The following is a 23,525-nucleotide window of genomic DNA, read 5'->3' as shown; positions in this document are numbered from 1 at the left end:
TCAGACATATGGGCAATCTCATTCATACATTTCACATAAGCGTCTTATGAAGTCAGAGGTTTGAGTTGGGCAACTTTGAGAAAGCAAAGCTACTTGAATTCTCAGAGCTGTAATGTAATGCTGACCTTTCAGTTTGGTCAAACACTATTTTGGGGATTGAATTGCTTTTGGAGCAACACAATACACTTTACATATTTTGTTTAATGTTTATTTTCACAAAAAAAAGCTTATTTTTAATTGCTTTTATACAGACAAGTAACAGGTCACATTTCAACCAAAAATACAACTGGAAACTGACTTTGCACTGTAACAGGAAGTTGAAATGTTACATGTCAGAACTCCGAAAAACAGCTATCACATGTGAATGCAGCATTATTCCTTTTCAGTATAAGTGGTATAAAAAGTGGATAGATGAGTAAACCCTCTGTACATCTCTTACCTACTGTCCAAGGTTTATCTTTTATAGAAATTGTGACTTCCCAATCTTAAGAACACTTTTAATGTATTATCTTTCATGAATATCCAGTTAATGATGGTCATATTGGTTTGCCTGTGCAATCCATTTTCTATTATGTAGTAATGCCTATAAGTTACATAAAAGATTAATGTTTTTTAAAGAAATTATGCTTTAATAAGGCATTTTAAAGCAATATTTAACTGCATGAGTTTAATTTCAATATTTTTTTTGTATCTGAATTCCAGTGTTATAAAAATGCTTAAAGCTTTTTGTACATTGAGTTCAATGTGATTTGTAGTTTTCTTAGTAAAATTAATTTGGGTTTACAGGTTAATAAAATTATTCCAGATATTTTTAATGAAAATTTCCTTTTTTCCCAGAACTGCCTTATAATGACTATTTTGAATACTTTGGACCAGACTTTAAATTACACATTAGTCCTTCCAACATGACAAACCAGAACACCCTAGAGTATATGGACAAGATCAAGTAAGTATTTAAAACTCATCACTAAAGAAAAATGTAATTTCTGGAAAATTTTAGCATCAGTTCATTTCTTAGTCATTTATGTTATCTTGTAGATCTTGGTTACTGCTAACAGTAATTACAGAGTGTGATTTTTGGATAATATTGGACCTGTTAATCAAAGTACATGTTTAGCTAAAGGAGACTATTTTTGTCTTAAATTGTTAAGTACTGAATTCTTATTAGGCATAACTAAATGCCATATTTCTTTAAACCCCTAACCCCCTCAGTATTGCTTTTGGGGATTTTAACAAGGGATTTTTGTATGTCTGCCTGCCTCTTAATTGTTTAATGTGTGCTCAATGCCTATTAATAAAGTAATCTTAGTGTCACGACAGTAAAGTACCTTGTTATAGAATAAAAATAAAAAGCCGGATTCTCTCTTTTAATTTACAGAAATTATACAATCTACTTTGGAGAGCACTCATGAGTTACTTATGATTTAAGATTAAAAAGGGGAAAACAAGTAAAACTTGTGTGAGAGCTTAGCATTCTTAATGATTGCACAGTTCAGCCTGTTGCATTTATTTTGCTAAAGAATGATGAACCATTGCCAAGCTTTTCTGATTAATATTAATGTATGCTAAAATGAAATGTTAGATATACTGTATTTTTATTATTTAACGTTGGTCTTTTTCCCTCAATGTATATTCTTTTGCATTAGTCTGAATTTTAAAACTGTTTTAAAAATGATGGTTTACACCAAAACTAAAATGTTGAAAAATGGGGGGAGAGAGAGAGAAAAAGAAATGCTACATTGAGGGACTAACAAAGACACCATTTGCCATTCTCATTCTCTTGTGAAAATCCATTGATCTTGGTATGTCGTTCCCAGCCAGTCTCGATCCTGGCATGGTTTGAGTCAATGAATTATGGAGAGAAAGGGAGTGGTTACTTTGGACCTCATCAAAGCAAAGAGAATTTGAATTGGTGCGAGGAGGAGTGGAATATTGCAGCAGTAGGACAGTGAAATGGAGCTGTAGAACTGAAATGCAGCCAAGCATATTAAATATTGTTCAGTTGCTGTGTATTTAACAGTCCGTTTAAGGGCCACCTTTCCCCAATTATTTGTTCATTTTGTTTCCTTGTGTATTACCTGCCAGCTGCTCATATACTGCCCAAATTTGGAGTTGCCCAACATAGCACATAGTTGATTAAAAAGGCTAATAGGATTTTTGTGTTTTGTGTAGATAAACTTTATTAATCCCATGAGGAAATTCAGAAGTATACTGCAGTGGAAACATAAAAAAATAACGATATGTATTCACAGAACAAATAATATAGCCATCAATCAGTCAGTCAATCAATAAGTAAATAAAATAAATAAGTAAATAAATGAAGTATAATGTGCAGTTATTTCAAAATAAACTTAATGAATGCCCCTAGAGGAAGGAAATTTCCTGATAGCAGTGGGCTGAAAAGGCCCCCCAAAGGCACTTCTTAGCATACTGTTTTCTTTTTCTCTTACACTATTGCTCTGCTAGCAGCTTAGCCTGATAAGTAGCTCTAGCGCTCTGGGAGACGAAGGGTGCAAGTGCAGCAATTGCTGTTCTCATGTGTAAGTGAGTGAGAGTCCTCCCTCACATTTTATTATCCAAAAAATAAATGTATATAGATAGATAGCAATCAACCACGAGGATAAACGTACACAGGAGCTGCTGTTGCAGGCATCTGCTCATGACAGCGCTGGAAGTAAGTTGCATGCTGAAATACAAGTTAATGTTAGCTGTAAAATGAATCTGTGACTCCAGTTCTAGAACTTTACTGTGCACTTTTCAGTCTATATATTTTGAAAAATATATTAACCACTCTAAATGAAGAACAGCTACAAATTAACTTAGTGTTGGTCTGCCCAACAGATAGTCCATTATCTGGGATACACTAGTCCAATCCACCTGTATATCTTTGAATATTGATATTGAAGGTGCTGGAGAAATAAAAAAACATAATTCTCACAGTGCTGTCAGCTTTAGCTAGGTGAGAATAAGTCTTGTAAAGGAGGTAGATAATTGCATCCTCCACTCCAATCTTTGTCTGATAATATGAATGACAAACATGTATAAAAATACATATATGTAATATGAATGACAAACGGTACCTAGTAGATTTTACTTTCTTTTAAGCCAACAATAATACTAGAACAAAAATAAAACAATCAAAATTCCACTGTACCTTTTAACATAAGAGGTCCAGGGCAAGAGAAAACTGCCACCTGTTTTCTCTTGCCCGGGACCTCTTATGTTCTCACTTTAGTGTTAGAGAGAAATTATTTTCTTTTGGATGTCCAAAGTTACATATTTTGCTCTATATGTATTTAATATCAATGCTTAATATTTTATTTCAGTTTTTATTTTGAAAAAGTGTGTGTTATTACTATTTCTCCTGAAAAATTTGACCTGTCTTCTCTTATTTTGTGACTCTAACCTTGTATAACTGAATTGGGAAAAACCTGTATATTTGTATGTGTTCATCCCCATTTTCTTCCCTTTTTACACCAAAGAAAATTGATGATACTTTTTTTCCCTTTGATTCTGATATATTTTAGAGTAACTATTTTTTTTTCTCCTTAACCTTGCTTATCACAACTACTGTAGAATGAAAGATGCTTTCTGGTGCAGGATTGCACCTCCATAGCCCTCTTTTGTCTACAATTAAGTTTCATATGTTACATTTTCACTTGTATTCTTGAAAAATTGTGTGTATAGCTTTTAATTTGTTCATAATATTAAGAGAGTTTTATATCTAATTGATTTAATTTATTATGGTTTACCTAATGTAATAACATTTTTTTAACAGACAACGTCTCTTTGAAAACTTGCGCATGTTGCCGCATGCACCAGGAGTACAGATGCAGTCTATTCCTGAAGATATTGTTGCTGATGACAGTGGAGATGAAGAGGAAGATGATTCAGACAAACGCATTTCAAGTAAAGTATTTTATGAATCTAGAAGATTTGCGTTTTACTCAAGGTCGTTGTGCATTTTATATGTTTAGAATTTGACTTTTATGTGTAGTACAGCAGATGGGTGGCCAGTGTGTACATCTTTTAATATTTTCTGTTAGTACAAGAAAGAAAGAAGGGTAAGTGTGGATCCATTTCTAAACAAGTGAATCTTTTATAGGTGATACTGATGTATATTTAAGTTTTGAATCACACAACTAAAGTCTAGCAGAGATGTTTAGTTCAAAAGCTCTTGTTCAACTTACTTGCTTGCTCTGGTACTTTCCTAACATAGTTACTGCCATCTGTTTTTATTGTACTTGTCTTATATTTTATAATGTGACAGTGAGCTGAACACAGTACCAGCAGCATCTGATTGATATTGCATGCTTTTGAGAGATCGTCTGGCATGTACATTTTCTATCTGCTTCCCTAACCAGACTGTTTTATATACAGTGCATCCGGAAAGTATTCACAGCGCATCACTTTTTCCACATTTTGTTATGTTATAGCCTTATTCCAAAATGGATTAAATTCATTTTTTTCCTCAGAATTCTATCCACAACACCCCATAATGACAAAGTGAAAAAAGTTTACTTGAAATTCTTGCAAATATGTTAAAAATTAAAAAAATTGAGAAAGCACATGTACATAAGTATTCACAGCCTTTGCTATGAAGCTCAAATTTGAGCTCAGGTGCATCCTGTTTCCCCTGATCATCCTTGAGATGTTTCTGCAGCTTAATTGGAGTCCACCTGTGGTAAATTCAGTTGATTGGACATGATTTAGAAAGGCACACACCTGTCTATATAAGGTCCCACAGTTGACAGTTCATGTCAGAGCACAAACCAAGCATGAAGTCAAAGGAATTGTCTGTAGACCTCCAAGACAGGATTGTCTCGAGTCACAAATCTGGGGAAGGTTACAGAAAAATTTCTGCTGCTTTGAAGGTCCCAATGAGCACAGTGGCTTCCATCATCCGTAAGTGGAAGTATTTTGAAATCACCAGGACTCTTTCTAGAGCTGGCTGGCCAGCCATCTAAACTGAGCGATTGGGGGAGAAGGGCCTTAGTCAGGGAGGTGACCAAGAACCAGATGGTCACACTGTCAGAGCTCCAGAGGTCCTCTGTGGAGAGAGGAGAACCTTCCAGAATGACAACCATCTCTGCAGCAATCCACCAATCAGGCCTATATGGTAGAGTGGCCAGACGGAAGCCACTCCTTAGTAAAAGGCACATGGCAGCCCGCCTGGAGTTTGCCAAAAGGCACCTGAAGGACTCTCTGACCACGAGAAACAAAATTTCTCTGGTCTGATGAGACAAAGATTGAACTCTTTGATGTGAATGCCAGACGTCCTGTTTGGAGGAAACCGGGCACCGCTCATCACCAGGCCAATACCAATTCTACAGTGAAGCATGGTGGTGGCAGCATCATGGTGTGGGGATGTTTTTCAGCAGCAGGAACTGGGAGACTAGTCAGGATAAAGGGAAAGATGACTACAGCAATGTACAGAGACATCCTGGATGAAAACCTGCTCCAGAACGCTCTTGACCTCAGACTGGGTCGACGGTTCATCTTTCAGCAGGGCAACGACCCTAAGCACACAGCCAAGATATCAAAGGAGTGGCTTCAGGACAACTATGTGAATGTCCTTGAGTGGCCCAGTCACAGCCCAGAATTGAATCCGATTGAACGTCTCTGGAGAGATCTTAAAATGGCTGTGCACTGACGCTTCCCATCCAACCTGATGGAGCTTGAGAGGTGCTGCAAAGAGGAATGGGCAAAACTGGCCAAGGATAGGTGTGCCAAGCTTGTGGCATCATTTTCAAAAAGAGTTGAGGCTGCAATTGCTGCCAAAGGTGTATCGACAAAGTATTGAGCAAAGGCTGTGAATACTTATGTACATATGATTTCTCAGTTTTTTTATTTTTAATAAATTTGCAAAAACCTCGAGTGAACTTTTTTCTCGTTGTCATTATCAGGTGTTGTGTGTAGAATTCTGAGGAAAAAAATTAATCCATTTTGGAATAAGGCTGTAACATAACAATGTGGGAAAAGGGATGCACTGTATAGTCTATATTCAGTTAAAGTATGTCATCCAGTCTGTTTTCCCCACCTTTTTTAACAAAATTTTGACTTTCTCATTCTGTGGATAAGTGTCATTGCAGACCATTCCACCTCACATGATCATAAACAAAGTTCAGGTTCATGGTTGCATATGTCTGTGAAAATACAGGCACAATTAAATGTGAACTTTTCCTGCTGCATGGCATTTTTTAGTAGTTTGTTGATCCATCCTAATAGTGATAACTGAGCCATTTAAATGAAAGGAAAGTTGATTCTAATTTTGCACATTAATAAAGTTATCTTTTCATTAGATTCAGCTAGAGTGAGCTTTGTTTCTTTTTATTTAATTTTAAACAAATGTTTAAATCAGTTGTTCCCAAACTCGGTCCTGGGGACCCCCGCGGCTGCAGGTTTTTGTTCCACTCAGATTTCTAATCAGTGACAACATCTGATAACAATTAGCTCATTTAATTAGCTGGTATTTTTTTTTTCTTTGACATTTAGAAAAGCGTAGCAGCATGATTTTTACATTTATAAGATATAAATATTTCTGCTTTTGCTATAGATTTAAATGCTTTCTTTTGTTGATTTCATTATACTTTGCCCTTTCTCTGTGCATTTTTCCCCCTTCGTTGCATCTTAATAATGACAATTTAAAACAAGCAGATCAGACACCCAGGCATACACATATATATATATATATATATATATATATATATATATATATATATATATATATATATATATATATATATATATATATATATATAGCAAACTTAGTTTTCTAATTTCTATAGTGTTCCCTGAACACAGAACTTGGGAAATATCAGTTTACTTAATTAGCCCAGGAGTTCAATTAAAACCAGAGGCTGGTTGGAACAAATGCTGTGCATGTCCACTTTTATTTAAATATTTGTCCATTTGCATTTTAATTAAGTGAAAATAATTAACTTTTAATATAGGACACAAAATGTATAGTATTATTTTGCTTAGTTTACTTCTGAAATAAAGTGTTGAAATAAGTTTTTCTTTAACTGGTTATTTTATTTTTAACTATAATTACAAAGAAAGCAATGATTTTTACTTACCTATTTATTTTAGGTTGATGCCCAGTGGTATGCTTTATTCCTTCAGTTTATATACAGATCATCATAAACACTTCTGTTAACTTTTATAAAAGCCCTAGAGCAGTAAACCTTCATCACAAGGCATCATTGCCAACAAAATATTCTGTAGGTCACTCTTATATATTTTAGAATTGTAAATCACCTGTGCAACTTGTGTTGACTTTATGTAGCACTTTAAAATTTCTTCAACACCTCAGTGCTTTACAGAGTTTGGTTAAAGGGATCTAACCACTCTTCCAGTCAGGTTTCAAAAAATCTAGTACAGTGATATTTAATTCTAAGCAATGTACCCATTACACCTGATAGCCAAAAACTAATGCCAGAACTCATTTTCTTAAACAGAAATTTATCTCCAGTCACAGTGCTTAATACTGCATTTTTTAGAGTTAACCTGACCGGATTCTCCAAGGCATTGGTAGAAAGAGTTCTCACTATTACATGCTCTAACAGTGTGGCAGTATTTTGGGTTATGCAGCTTTCTTAGTTTTGAACTGGTATAACGTCTTTGTTGACACTATAGTGAAAGTAAAAAGGATTCTAAAGTCTGTGTTCTCTAAAAAAATTTTTAGTTTTGAAGGTTGTCTACTTAATTCACAAGTGTTTTTTGTTTATAATAGAGTACAGCACATGGCAGGTTCCAATTGCAATATTGAAAGAAGTGCACTTTTCTCTTTTTGCATCATGAAACCCTGTGAGAAATTCAGAAATAATAATCTCTTAATCCTTTATTTCCACAAAGTTCTAGATTCCTGGTCAGTGTTGCTTGCAAATTTCAAAAAGTATATTTTTAATTTTTTTTTTTAGATTACTAATAAATGAGTAATAAGATATCAGTCCTATTTAAGACTAAACTTGTAAAGATTATAAAGCATAATTGATATCTGCTGTCTTTTTGCCAGTTCGAGCATCAGATAAAAGAATTGCGTGTGATGAAGAATTTTCTGATTCTGAGGATGAAGGGGAAGGTGGTCGTAGAAATGTTGCAAACCATAAAAAAGTTACAAAAAGGCCAAGGATGGAAGAAGACAAAAAGGAATCAGAAGAAAAAAAATCAGGTTTGTTTTGCTTTTATTTAAGATTTTGTAACATGCATGCATTTGTTTATGGGAACCATACTCATTATGGAGTTGGTAATCAGTGTGCCTATATATCCTTTGCAGTATAAAGAATAGTGGCAGAATGGGGGGAGAGAATAGAAAAAAAGGAGACAAAAATGTAGAGGAAGAAAAAAGTGCAAGAAAGAAACAAAAAAGAGCTGCTTTGGCAAGAAAATGCTTCATTGAGTTATTGCAGGGTGTGGAGCAAACCTGGTAGGGAGAGAGACAGAGAGACTGAGACTCTGCTCTGGTGCCAAAGGAGGCAAGCGCTAGTGGCCAGGAGGTCATCAGACTTAGATCTCTAGAGTGCAGATGGAGGCAAGAGTGTTGTGCTGGATTAGTGAATGAGGTGAGCAGCCATTGGCTGTGGGGACAGGTGGCCTGGAGTCAGGTGGGCTTGCGATTCCTAGAGTTCTGATAAATGCAAGGGTAGGACCACTGGAGCACCAATCAATGCAAGCATTCGTGGCCACAAGGATAGATGAGCCTAGTTGGCTACATGAATGAGCACAGCTCCAATCTTTGTTTTTATGGACCAGTTTCCTTTTAGCCTTGGTTTTATGAAAGAACTTTACCTGTCTGTCATCCTTCACACGAACTCCTGTTTTATGGATATATTATTAATAGAAGAACTGCACTACTTGTCAAGTCTCGTTTAGTTAAGATCAACCTGTTCCAAACAAGATACCTAAAATGTTTCCTCTATGTCTTCTTAGTTTCTGTTTGTTTTACTGTTACTAGCAGTCTTTGTTAATGAGAAAAAAATATATCTTTCTTTATAACATGTGGCTTTTGGTATCAGTTTTGGTATCCGCCTAATGGCTCTTCTCTGAAGTTACTCTAACACTACTATATCATTTTTTTAGTATGGGGATCAAAACTGTGCCTAATAATTTAAGATTATATTTCACTAGTGTGTTTATACAGCTTAAGCATAATGTACCTTGATTTATACTCTACACATTGTGTAATATAATCTAATAACATCCTATTGGTCATCTTTATGGCTTCTGTACACTGTCTGGATGAAAATGGTGATGTGTTCACTGCAACTGCTAGGTTCCTATTCTGAGTTGTACTTTCAAGTCTCCAGCCATACATAATGTATTCAAACCTAATATTTTTTTCTTCCTACTTTGTTACACCTTATGCTTACTTACATTGAGTTTCACGTGCCACAAATCTATACAAGCTTGTGTTCTGTCCATGTCCCTCTGTAATGATTTGCCTGATTCTGCTATTCTATGTAATTTGGTATCATGTGCAAACTTAACCAGCGTATTTTTTATAATCTAATATTAAAAACAGTAGCGGAACCAGCACTTTCCTGAGGGAGACCATTTTTAGCATCACTCAATTCTGAAACAGGCCCTCTTACTATAATAATACTTAATTTTTATCATGCACCTGTTCTTGCCAAATGATACTTGATCTTTTCCTTAATGATTACTGACTTACCTGTGATGCATGTGAAACCGATTGGCATATATTAGTAGTTGGATCAACCCTGGTCACCTTTTTATATACAGTTTGGGACAGGAGTATTTGATCCTCAATTGAATTTGTAAATTTGCTCACTTACAAAGAAATGAACCATCTCTAATTTTAATGGTAGTTTCATTTTAATGGAGAAAGACAGAATCCATCCATCCATTTTCCAACCCGCTGAATCCTAACAAGAAGTTCACAGGGGTCTGCTGGAGCCAATCCCAGCCAACACAGGGCGCAAGGCAGGAATTAATCCTGCCCAGGGCGCCAACCCACCGCAGGAGAGAGACAGAATATAAACCAAAAATCCAGAAAAACCACATTACATAAGTTATAAATTGATAAGTGATTAAACACTTGTTGTTCCTAAATATTATCTGGTAACTGCAATTTGCTAGGTTTCTGCCAATTTAATGAAAGCAGTACTTTTCTCTTCACTGTTTCTGAATCACTTAAGTACCTCATGATAATCCCTGTTACTACTTGTTCACATGTGTAAACTTGATAAAAGTTTAGAGCATTTGTTGTTTCGCTATCTGTTTATTGTAGTCCCCACTTACTGTTAGTTATACATGTCATCTCCTACCTTGACATTCTTGTACTGCACTTCTGAATTACAGAGAGTATCTCTTTGGGCATACATCTTCTCCACAATATTACTGCCTAACCACCTTTTACACCTTTCCTAATATGCTTTTTAAGCATTGCTGTCATGCACTGATCAGCCTCAACGTTAAAATAACTTTTCCTGATATTGTATTAGTACTGAAACACCCCACCCCACCCCCGGTCTTCCAGTACATCTTTGACCCATTGAGGCATGGACTGCACAAGACCTCTGAAGGTGTCCTGTTTTATCTGACACCAAGATGTTAGCAGCATATCCTAAGTCCTGCAAGTTGCGATTTGGGGCCTCCATGCCAATGATGAGACTTGTTTTTCCAGCACATCCCTCAGATGCTCAGTTGGCTTGAGATGTTATGATTTTGGAGGCCAAGTCATCATCTTGAAATCTGTGACATGTTCCACAAGCCATTCCTGAACAATTTTTGCAGTGTGGCAGGGCTAATTATCCTACTGAAAGAAGCCACAGTGATCAGGGAATACTGTTACCGTGAAGTGATGTATGTGGTGTGTAACAACCTTTAGGTACGTGTCAAAGCGATAGCCTCATGAAAGTTAAGACTGAAGGTTTCCCAGCCCAGAGCATTGCACTGTTTCTGTCTGCTTGCCTTCCTCCCATAATCCATCCTGCTGCCTTCTCGTGTTGTCCTTTCTTAAACCACTTTTGGCAGAAACTCGGTACATCCCCCGATACCTGCCATTTTGGAGATGCACTTGCCCAGTTTTCTAGCCACTACAGTTTGGACCTGCTTCCACCACATCACCTCTAAGAACTGACTACTTACTTGCTGTCTAATATATTCATTATATCCCACCTCTTGAATGGTGCTACTGTAATGAGATATTATTGTTCACTTCACCCATCAGATTTACTTTGGCAGATCAGTGCAGATATAATTTCCCTTAAATTTTATAAAACTGTTTTATCCTTTTTTATCTATTATGTGAACCTATTTATAGATTCATTTTATCTCCCATAAAAGAACATGGTTTTTTATCATGGCTTAATATTTTTTCTTTTTACAAATAATTTTTTTCACACCTTATTCATTCTACGCAGCTTTGGATTAAACTGCACAATGCACTACTGCACCGTCTTGTTTTGTGTTCTCATTGCACCAGTCCATCCTTGGTTAATGACTGTTGATGTTCTGGAAAACAGGTAATGCCAATGCTGCAGGCATTTGTGGTGTCACAGTGTGTTAACAGTGTTTGTGTTGCAGTTTATAATTAACGAATATGCATTTATCTCCGATATCTTCCTATTCTTTTTTTATCACCACAAAGTCATTGCATAAAACTTGCTGCAAGATGCCACATTCTTCACTTATCACTATGTTTGTTCTATCTTATGTACATCACTGCATTATAATATACCCTTCAAGAAAACTTCAAGTACTTCAAGAAATATTTAAGAACAGGGGTTTATAAATGCTATTTTCAACCTTTTTTTAGGCTACTTTATGATAATGATAGAAATGATAACTGACTTTTAACATGATTGTTGTTTCTTCAGAATCAAAAGAGGATGAAAAATCTAAAGAAAGCAGTTCTGATAAAATGGACACAAAAGGGTAAGTAAAATGTCATTAAACAAAAAGTTTTAGGATCTTGTTTTGCACAGTTTTTATACAAATTAAGCTGTCTTGTTAGCATTTCAATATGCTATGATTTTAAGTCTGAAAATACAAAGATTTGTGTAATTAAAGCAAATGGCCGCATAACTCTACTAAAAAGAGGTTTTTACTTTGCACAGAGCTGAAATGCATAATTTTCACCTAGTAAAATTAACATGGATTCATGCTTATCTCTGTCATGTAAAACATTTGTAAAGGGCATATTGTTTTTCCCCAGTGTACCCCATGCACGTTTGTGTGTGTTCAGTCTTTGATGGACTGGTGTCCTGTTCTTGCTTGTTTTGTGCCTGATGCTTATGGCTCTAGATAAATGGGTAAAGAAGATGGACAGATATTCTTTTTCAAAGGCCTATTATATTTCTCATTTTTTTGGCAACACCTTAAAAAATTGTTTTGGAACATGAGAAGTCTCTAAAGGTTAATTTAAATTAAGTTTACATAGTTTCATAACTGAGGAGTTCAGTGGTTTTATATTGATGAAGCCTTTCTATAGTACTTATTTATTCTTATAATAGTTTTTATTGTGTTTAGAAAGTGTGTCATGAAGGTATGCTCAATTAAATTTTTCTCTCTCGCACTCACATATATAAATGTATATATGCACACACACACTCTCTACTGGTGAAAGTTTTAGAACACCTCAATTTTTACAGTTTGTCTTCAAATGTAATCCGTTGCGATGTAATGAATGACCTAAAATGGTGAAAAGGTAAACAGAAAACTGCCAGAGGATAAGTTTCAAGAATAGGCTAGCAAAAACTGAAAAAAAGAAATATGACAGTATTACAAATGGACCTTCTTCACAGAACAACTAATAAGTTACAACTTACACATGTTCTGTAGTAATTAAAGTAAATTAAGTCTTGTAAGTTGAAGCAACAATTTAAACAGGTGTCACAACTTCTGTTAATTACTAGGAAAATATTACACTGCAGAAAGTTGTAAATTCCAGTGATAATGTCAAGAAATTTGTAAATTAGCATTTGAAATGAGAGAGAGCATTATTACCCTTAGAAGGGTAGGCCTTTCATTTAGTGAAATTACAAAAAAAAAAAAAAATTTAAAGTGTCAGTGAATACATTGTCCTACACAGTTCAAATGCAATTGGAATCTAGAAGAAACTCTGATAGGAAGAAATCTGACGGACCTAGAGTTACAACGTACTCGGAAGACAAGTTTCTAATGGTCACCAGCTTGCATGATAGGTGCCTCACAGCACAACAGCTTCAAGCACAGCTTAACAGCGGTCGATAAAAGCAAGTCTCGGTTTCTACTGTGAAGAGGGGACTTTTTGTGGCATTAGGAAAGCCATTATTTTAAATACAAAATAAGAAACTGAGACTTTCCTGGGCCAGCTGTTGACTACTTCAGACTGGAAGAAATTCTTCTGGACAGATGAATATAAATTTGAAATTTTCATCATTCTGGGTATTTGTACACCGTCGAGCTGGTGAAACGAAGGTTCCTCATTGTATGACACCAACTCTAAAATGTGGAGGAAGTACAGTGATTTGGGATTCTTTTTCTGGAGGCAGAGTTGGTGACTTGTACAGAATGACTGGCAATCTGAATCAAAAGGGTTACCACAACATTTTGCAGCACAACGTAGGTCTAGTCTAGTAGGTCAGGGGTTCATTCTACAGCAAGACAGTGACCCAAAACATACCTCAAGGCTATGGCAAAACTATGTTAAAAGAAAAGCACAAGAAGGTGCATTTCAAAACCTGGGCTGGCCAGAAGGATGAAAGAAAAGCAACCTACAAGTGCAACACATTTGTGGAAACTTCTGCAACAGTGGTGGGAAGACCTTTCTGACCAATATTTGATTTGCCTTATAGAGAGAATACCATGTGTGTTTGGCTGTTATATCAGCAAAACGGTGTCTGCTTTGATGAATGAAAAATAGGAATAAAACTTTGTACATGTAAGGATTCCTTGACTATATTTGTTTTTACTTGTAGTTCTTTTTGTTCTATGCTTTGATTTCATAAGACATTAAACTGCGTGCATTTCCATAAAAACTGAAAAACCTGAGGTGTTCAAAAACATTTGAATGATAGTGTGCATATGTGCACATGTATGTATGTTTATATTATATATATATATATATATATATATATATATATATATATATATATATATATAAATATATATATATATATATATATATATATATAAAGGGCTGCTTTTTAATTATTGTTAAAGCATGTACAGTAATTAATGTATTATCTATCTTGCAATTAAGTTTAATGCAACTCATAAATGCTCAAATTTTTTCCAGTGAATTTTACTGTACTTCACTTTGTTTATGAAACAGTGCCAAATGAATCCAGGTCTGTTTACAGTAGTAACAAAACATGTTCACATCCATAATACTCTCATTCTGTCTCCTTGAGCTCCATCTCCAGCTCTCACCTTCGGTTGACCCTATATTAATTCTTGCAATACTTTTATAATCATGTCCGGCTTTCATCTGACAAGGAGGGATCCAGTTATCCATTCCCTTTCACCGTGCATGCATTCTTTTATACAAGCTAACCTCTTGCCCACTTCTGCTCACTTGTTGTCCAGTCCTCTGTTGCTGACGTCATTTTACACCCCTTCATGTGCACCTGAAATGATGCAGTTACGTTCCGTTTCAAGTATCTTTATTTTAAAAGCAGAAAACTGACAGGGCACCAGAATAGAAAACCTTTACTTCCACACATAAAACTGGTGAGGGTTACTCTAAAACTAAACTGTTATTAGTAGAGTTGTATCCTCGCACAGAAGTATTGCCTTTTTTTTTTTTTAGGAAAGATGTCATTTGCTGGGGCGATTAACATTGTGTAAGTGTCTGTTCCAGTCAACTGGTGGCAGTTAGTGAGCAAGTGGTTAAACAAATGCATAGCGTGAAATGAAAAGAATTGAGTAGTGAGCAAGAAATCTTGGTAACGATTGTAGGTGTATGTTTTCATTCTGTCCTGGAATGGAATAGAAATGAATATTCTGTTTCCCTTTGATCAAAAAATAGATTTATTTCGATTACAAGTTTGGGTTTTATATCTTTTATTAGGATGAGGAGTTATGCAAAAGCAATGCAGTATTTGTAATGCATTACATGTTAGTACTTTTTTGTAAGTGATGAGTAATATAACTAAGTTAACTTTAAAAATAGTATCCCAACACTAGTCTCATGTGAACCTTTGTTTTCAGAATCTGGATATATTAACAAAAATAGAACATCCTTTGAATGAATGTTTAAAAAAAACTAGTGTGCTTAAGCAGCTGGCTGTAAAAAATTGAAAATCAGTGTTTAATTTTTCATCTTCATATTATTTTTAAGACCCCAGTATTGACAGCAACAATCAAAGTTTTACACTTATTTGCTTTGTGATGTGACTGTGCTACTGACTAATGTTTTGTACTGTTTAAAATTTTGTCAAATCAATATGCGGTCAACAATACAAATTTCCATACCGGATTGGTCGAGCCCTGGGTTAACAACGACCGCCACCAGTATTGTTAGCCAGCAGGGTGCCGGCGGAAATTGGGCTACTGTTGGCCGAAAGAGAAGAAGCGTAGGATGGTGGTCTGTGGGATGATGTTGGAGATCAAGAAGAGGAAGAGAGTGAGGGCAGAGCCAAGGATCAAATGGTGGAAGTTGAAAAAGGAAGACTGCAACGTTGAGTTTAGGGAGAAGATGACAGGCACTGGATGGTAGTGAAGAGTTACCAGACAGCTAGGAAACTACAGCAGATGTAGTAAGGGTAACAGCAGGAAGAGTGCTTGGAGTAACATCTGGACAGAGGAAAGAGAAACCTGGTGGTGGAATGGGAAAGTACAGGAGAGTTTACAGAGAAAGAGGATGGCAAAGAAGAAGTGGAATAGTCAGTCAGAGAGATGCAGAAAGTAGAAGAGTACAAGGAGATAAGGCGCAAGATGAAGAGAGGGGTGGCGAAGGCTAAAGAAAAGGCATATGATAAGTTGTACGAGAGATAGAACACTAAGGAGCAAGAAAAGGATCTGTACAGATTCGCTAGACAGAGGGACCGAGCTAGGAATGATGTGCAGCAGGTTAGGGTAATAAAGGATAAAGATGGAAACGTACTCACAAGCTAGCAGAGTGTGTTGAGCAGGTGGAAAGTACTTTTGAGAGGCTGATGAATGAAGAGAACGAGAGAGAGAGAGAAAAGGTTGGATGATGTGGAGATAGTGAATCGGGAAGTGCAATGTATTAGCAAGCAGGAAGTAAGGACAACTATGAAGAGGATGAAAAATGGAAAGGCCGTTGGTCCAGATGACATACTGTGGAAGCATGGAGGTGCTTAGAGATGGCAGTGGAGTTTTTAACCAGATTGTTTAATGGAATCTTGGAAAGTGAGAGGATGTCTGAGGAGTGGAGAAGTGTACTGGTGCCGATATTTAAGGGGAATGTGCAGAGCTGTAGTAACTACAGGGGGATAAAATTGATGAATCACAGCATGAAATTATAGGAAAGAGTACTGGAAGGTAGGTTAAGAAGTGAGGTGATGATTAGGGAACAGCAGTATGGTTTCATGCCAAGAAAGCACCACAGATGCATTGTTTGCTCTGAGGGTGTTGATGGAGAAGTATAGAGAAGGCTAGAAGGAGTTGCATTGTGTCTTTGTGGACCTGGAGAAAGCATATGGCAGGGTGCCTCGAGATGAGTTGTGGTATTGTATGAGGAAGTTGGGAGTGGCAGAGAAGTATGTAAGAGTTGTACATGATATGTATGAGGGAAGTGTGACTGTGGTGAGGTCTTGGGTAGGTGTGACAGATGCGTTCAAGGTGGAGGTGGGATTACATCAGGGATCAGCTCTGAGCCCTTTCTTATTTGTAAGGTGATGGACAGGTTGACAGACAAGATTAGACAGGAGTCCCTGTGGATTATGATGTTTGTTGATGACATTGTGATCTGTAGCGACATTAGGGAGCAGGTTGAGGAGACCCTGGAGAGGTGGAGATATGCTCTAGAGAGGAGAAGAATGAAGTTCATTAGAAACAAGACAGAATACATGTGTGTGAATGAGAGGGAGGTCAGTGAAATGGTGGGGATGCAAAGAGTAGAGTTGGCGAAGGTGGATGAGTTTAAATACTTGGGATCAACAGTACAGAGTACTGGGGATTGAGGAAGAGAGGTGAAAAAGAGAGTGCAGGCAGAGTGGAAATGGTGGCAAAGAGTTTCAGGAGTAATTTGTGACAGACGGATATCAGCAAGAGTGAAAGGGAAGGTCTATAGGACAGTAGTGAGACCAGCTGTGTTATATGGGTTAGAGATGGTGGCACTGACCAGAAAGCAGGAGGCAGAGCTGGAGGTAGCAGAGTTAACACTAGAATTTCCAGAGCCAACGAACAACACGTAAATCCGGCCCACCTTAAATCCCTTTGCACCTCTCCGTCAGCCTTTTTTGCCTTCTAAATGTGTTGATAAGCCCAAGCAGCATTTCCCTTTACAATTCTGGGTATCTCACTCCCAGATAATCAATCAAGAATCGAACTGGGAGAACTTCTTGTCCGTTCTGAGATGGTGGGGGGATGGTATGGCAGGGTGCTTGGGCTCATTGACACATTTAGAAGACAAGAGACACTGACGGAGAAGTGCAAAGGGATTTAAGGTGGGCCGGATTTACGAGTTTTTTTTCATAGGCTCTGGTAATTCTAGTGTTAAAGATGCTAAGATTTGCACTGGGTTTTCCGAGGATGGATAGGATTAGAAATTGAGTACATTAGAGGGTCAGCTCCAGTTGGACGGTTGGGAGACAGTCAGAGAGGTGAGATTGCATTGGTTTGGACATGAGCAGAGGAAAGATACTGTATATATTGGGAGAAGGATTCTAAGGATAGAGCTGCCAGGGAAGAGAAAAAGAGGAAGGCCCAAGAGAAGGTTTATGGATGTGGTGAGAGAGGATTTGCAGGTGATGGGTGTAAGAGAACAAGATGCAGAGGACAGAAAGATATGAAAGAAAATGATCTGCTGTGGCAACCCCTAACGGGAGCAGCTGAAAGAAGATGATGACATTTTTTAATCGAATGGTAGCCCCAATATTTATGTATCAAAACTTTGAGTGTTACTTTTAAGAGTATTTAAATGTTTTAGGAGTTTCTGAACACCTTTGGACACCTTTCAGGCTAATTTCCTTGTTGAAGCATAAATTGTGTGAAATGAGAAGAATAGAGCATGATCAGGAGAGTATTTTTTTTCCTGACAAAATCTGATTCTTCTGTTTCATGTCACATGTAAATGTACTTTTAAACCCTATTCAGATGGGATCAGTTTTATATCAGGAGGTCTGCTAAAATAATTATTACTGAATTAGATACCTGTCTGAATTGATCAAATGGCAGAATTGTACTGAAATGTCAATTTGCACAGGACATGTTTAATCTCAGGCTTTATATGAAAAGTAAAAAGCTTCATAATTTTTAATGAAGTGTGAACAAGCAATCTGCAAAAAGTTACTAACATGAGCAATACAGATGGGACTAAAATTACAGGTGTCCTCTCGTAATAATTACTTTACCCCACTTCCTAGAATAAAATTAATCCTGTTCGAGTAGGGCGTGGGCAGGCTTTGCAACTCCCACTGTATTTTATCCAACTTACAGAATTTCATACTAGTTGTGTTACCTGGCTTCACCTGGGAAATTTGTTTTAGGCAGTGGACATCAGTTATAATGCAGTAAGTCAGTCAGATGTATATCAAAAGTTCTTTGTAACTAAGTACTTTTCTGTATACGATATTTGAGGCAGGCAGTGTGATGTAGTGGTTACAGCTTTCGACATATAACTTCAAACCCTGAGGTTGTGGTTTCAAATCCTGCTACTGATACTGGAACCATGAGCAAGTAATTGCACATGTCTGAGTGGCAATTGGAAAAACAAAAGAATTGTAGCATTGAATCACAAATGTTGTAAGTCTCCTTGGATAAAGGTGTCAACCAACTAAGAAAGAATGATAATATTATGGCATTGGAGCGGCTTACTCTTAAACGTTATATTCATAATGGCATGAGTAAAACATTCCTACCTTTAAGATTAAATTCTGAAGTGACTTCGCTTTTGTTAATGGTCTGCAACTCTACAGGAAACTTTATTCTTTTTAATTGAAACGGATAGTTAGTAAGACTAATGTGAAAATTTTCATACATTCATGCGCTGAATCACAATTCCCTTTGGTAATGTACAGGTCATTGCAATTGAGGCTCGGTGGGTCTTGTGTGGGTTGCTGGTACACATACTTTAAGTGCCAGTGCAGAGCAGCACAAACTAATATTAGAGTCTCTGTAGCCCTTTCTTTTTTCAGGGTGCTCCACAGCAATTTTGTAGCACTTTTCATTCTTTTATTACGACACCTGCTTGCCCTGTCCAGGTGCCATGCAGCCATGCTCTTGAAACTCCACAAGGGACCAAGCTTATTATTCATGTGTTATTATTACTCAATACATCATAGATAGATAGATCTTTATTGTCATTGTCACTTTTATAAAGGAACAACAAAATTGAAAATTCATGGGGTGCTCATCCCACTAATCAATCCCCTGTGATTTGTCTTTAAATTGTGGTAATTTGCTGTGTTAATTACATCACGGGACAAACTCATTCATTTATTTGAGGGGGTTTGCAGCAATTGAGTGATACTTCAGTGGGGAAAGCGTGTGTAGTGGGACTGAAGAAATCAGTCGTAAAAGGAAAGTGACAGCTCATTTATTGTTCATACCTACTCATCAGTTTTTATTTAAAAAAAAAAAGCTAGAGGAAACATTGGCTGTAAGTATAAATGATATTAAATTCATTTGCTGTAAATTGCTGCATCACTGTATATACTTTCATTATTAGATTGTTACAATTTGCACTTATTTATGTTGTTCACTTAAGTATTCTTTTTCAGCAGGAGTAAGTTCAAACTTGTTTTTTGGAGGGCAGACAATAAATTGCTAACACTGAATCATGTTTAACTTTTTATAAACAGCAGTGACTTTCATATGCTGCAATGAAGTGAATGTTTTATGTTTTTTACTTTTGGGTTTGTTTTTTTTTTTGCTTAAAGTAGAAGAAAATAAGTGCCTGCCAGTACTATGCTTTGAAGGCTTTTCAAATGATTGGGGTCACCCTTTAAAATCTGTAGATGTAAATGTGTTGGAGAGCGGTCTTGGGGTGGGGCATCCCCATTCAAAGTAAGCAGATGCGCATGTAAATATGCAATTTTCAAAAAAAAAATCAAAGGAACACTTAAATCACACATCGGATCTCGATGAATGAAGTATTTAAGTGGAAAATCATACAGTTTAATTTGTTGAGAACAAAATGATGTAACAATGGTCAATAAAAACTAAACTCAACAACCCATTGAGGGATGAATTCAACATCACAGTTAAAAATCAAAAATTTTAAATAAGCTGATTTAACTTGTGTGAATTTCAGCATGGCAACTCCTAATATGATTCAGTATTGTGTATGGCCCCCACCTGCCTGTATGCAAACCCAACAATGTCCGAGAATGTGCTCCTGATGAGACAGTGAAAGGTATCCTGGGGGATCTTCTCCTAGACCTGGATCAGGACATCAGTAAGCTCCCAGTCAGTCAGTGTCAGTTATTGGCAACATCAGATGCACCAATACATAATGTCTGAGAGATTCTCAGTTGGATTCAGGTCTGGGGAATGTGTGGTCCAGTTAATGGCATCAATACCTTTGTCGTCCAGGAACTGCCTGCGCACTCTGACAACATGAGACAGGACATTGTGCTGCACCAGGAGAAACCCATGTCCCACAATGGTCTTGACAGATGCCTAACATTCAGGTTACTGCTACCTAGCAAAAGGAAGCCTATGCAATCCTCCAAGGATATATGCCTCCCCAGACCATCATGGACCTACCGCCAAGCTGGTCATGCTGGATGATGATGATGATGCCTGCTCCTTAATGTTCACCATAGCATCTCCAGGCTCTTTCACATGTGCTCAGTGTGAACCTGCTCTCATTTCTGAAGAGAACAAGGTGCCAGTGGTGGAACTGCCAATTGTGATATTCTGTAGCGAATACCAATCAAACTGCACGGTAATGGAGTACTGAGCACAGGTGTCCTACTAGAGGATGTTGGTCTCTCATGCCACCCTCATGCTGTCTGTTTCTGATAATTTGGTTAGCAACATGCACACCAGTAGCCAGCTAGTTGTAATTTTATAGGGCTTAGGGAGTGTTCCTACTCGCACAAAGAAGCAGATGCCGGTCCTTCTGCTGGGTTAATCCTCTTCTTCGGCTCTGTACCTTTCAGAAAGTGGGGTTTTGGTTTTGGCGGGTCTCCTTTGGAAGTCTGCAGATACTAATGTATTTTACAGTGGAGTAACTTGTGGAGGACTTGTAAGTTTAAACTTGCACCATTAGTTCCAGCTCATGTGGAATCTGAGGATGCCACCTACCTCATCGTCCCTCCCCCTCCCTTTTTTCTTTCGGCAAAGCAACGCCAATGAACACAGCCACAGTGGCTGGTAGCCTCACTGGAGCTTTATAACGATTTCTAACCATTGTGCTTTGCATATTCCTTGAGCTTCTTTAAACTTTCTCCTTCCATTTCTTACCTCGCTCTAGACGCCAAATGCAATCACTGTTCTTTTTGTTTGTCAAGGACACCCTCCCCTTCAGTTATCCATCAACCCCATTGACTAGTGCTGCTGTTCAAGTACCTGTCAATCACTAATGTGGTGTCCTTTTTTTGCTTAAAGCCATTTCCAAGTATAGCACAGATGATATACATTTGTGTAATATTAATAAATACCCACAAAAAAATTATCAACAAATAAAAAGCAGTTCAGCTGATGTTATTTTTGTAACATCACTCTGTTTCAATCAAATCAGTTGAAGCATTTTTGAGATTTTGGGGTATTTGTTTTTTTTTTTTTTGGTTTTTTTTTTAAATTGGTTAGAAAGTTTTTTTACCCCTAAATATTGATATGTCCTTTCTTAGCATATGCCTACTGACCTAGATGTACATGTACATTCCAGCCAAATTTCAGCTTTCTGACTAAACAGGAAATAGTGTTTTTGTTTACGAGTGTGTGAATGAGTCAGTCAGCTTTACATTTTATGTATCTTCTTCTTTTAGCTACTCCCATTAGGGGTTGCCACAGCGGATCATATTCTTCCATATTTTTCTGTCCTGTGCATCTTGGTCTGTTACTCCCATCACCTGCATGTCCTCTCTCACCTCTCAATCCTACTCTATATATAGTTTGTATGCCCCCCATGTGCTTGTATGCATGCTTGACAATGTCGGGGCAGGCTCCTTATGAGACAGTGGATTGTGTCCTGGGGGATCTCCTCCCAGATCTGGACCAGGGCATCACTGAGTTCCTGGGCATCACTGAGTTCCTGGACACACTGAAGTGCAACTTAGCGCCGTCGGATGGACTGAAACACAGTGTCCCAGAGATGCTCTATTGTATTTAGGTCATGCGAGTGTGGGGGCCAGTCAGTGGCATCAATTCCTTCATTCTTCAGGAACTGCCTGCATACTCTCGCCACAGGAGGCCAGGCATTGTTGTGCACCAGGAGGAATCCAGGACCCACTGCACCAGCATAGGGTCTGATAATGTGTCCAAGGATTTCATTCTGATACCTAATGGCAGTCAAGGTGCCGTTGTCAAACCTGTAGAGGTCTGTGCTTCCCTCCATGGATATGCATCCCCAGAACATCACTGACCCACCACCAAACCGGTCATGTATAACAATGTTACAGGCAGCATAATGTTCACCATGGCTTCTCCAGACCCTTTCACTTCTGTCACATGTGCTCAGGGTGAACCTGCTCTTATCTGTGAAAAGCACAGGGTGCCTGTGGTACACTTGCTATTCTGTGGCAAATGCAAATCAGTGCTGGGCAGCGAGCACAGGGCCCTCAGGCCACCCTCATGAAGTATGTTTCTGATTGCTTGGTCAGGTCATTTTGTAGTGCTCTGGCAGTTCTCATCTTGTTCCTCCTTGCCCCAAGGAGCAGACATCGGTCCTGCTGATGGGTTAAGGACCTTCTATGGCCCTGTCTAGCTCTCCTAGAGTAACTGGCTGTCTCCTGGAATCTCCTCCGTTCTCTTGAGACTTTGCTTGGAGACACAGCAAACCTTCTGGCAATGGCACGTATTGATGTGCCATCCTGGAGAAGTTGAACCATCTGTGCAGCCTCTGTAGGGTCCAACTATCGCCTCATGCTACCAGTAGTGACACCGTAGCCAAATGCAATACTAGTGGAAAAACCAGTCTGAAAAGATGAGGAGAGAAAATGTCAGTGGCATCCACCTGTTAAATCCTTCCTGTTTTGGGGGGTTGTCTCATTGTTGCACCTCTATTGTACCTGTTGTTAATTTCATTAACACCAAAGCAGCTGAAAATGATTAACAACCCCCTCTGCTACTTCACTGACCAGATCAATATCCCAGAAGTTTAATTGACTTGATGCTATACTGTGATTAAAAAGTATTCCTTTAATTTTTTTTGAGCAGTATATTCAAATAAATCTGTAGAGGTGTATGTAGATATAGATACTGTATAGATATAAATAAATATA

General features: G+C 37.6%; 1 protein-coding gene across 1 annotated transcript in view; it reads left to right on the top strand.

Annotated features, from left to right (window-relative positions):
• The window catches only part of LOC120525557 (histone deacetylase 2), a 67,795-nt gene that overhangs the window by 37,010 nt on the left and 7,260 nt on the right, over positions 1-23,525 (top strand). The window contains exons 10-13 of the mRNA XM_039747953.1: positions 838-946; positions 3,779-3,909; positions 8,018-8,173; positions 11,844-11,901. Of these exons, the coding sequence (XP_039603887.1) occupies positions 838-946; positions 3,779-3,909; positions 8,018-8,173; positions 11,844-11,901 (454 nt within the window). The remainder of the gene's footprint in view (positions 1-837; positions 947-3,778; positions 3,910-8,017; positions 8,174-11,843; positions 11,902-23,525) is intronic.

This window comes from Polypterus senegalus, chromosome 3 (genome assembly GCF_016835505.1).
Source record: "Polypterus senegalus isolate Bchr_013 chromosome 3, ASM1683550v1, whole genome shotgun sequence".
Taxonomy (NCBI): domain Eukaryota; kingdom Metazoa; phylum Chordata; class Cladistia; order Polypteriformes; family Polypteridae; genus Polypterus; species Polypterus senegalus.
Note: the sequence above shows the minus strand (reverse complement) of the source record. Positions and strands in the feature narration are given on the sequence as shown.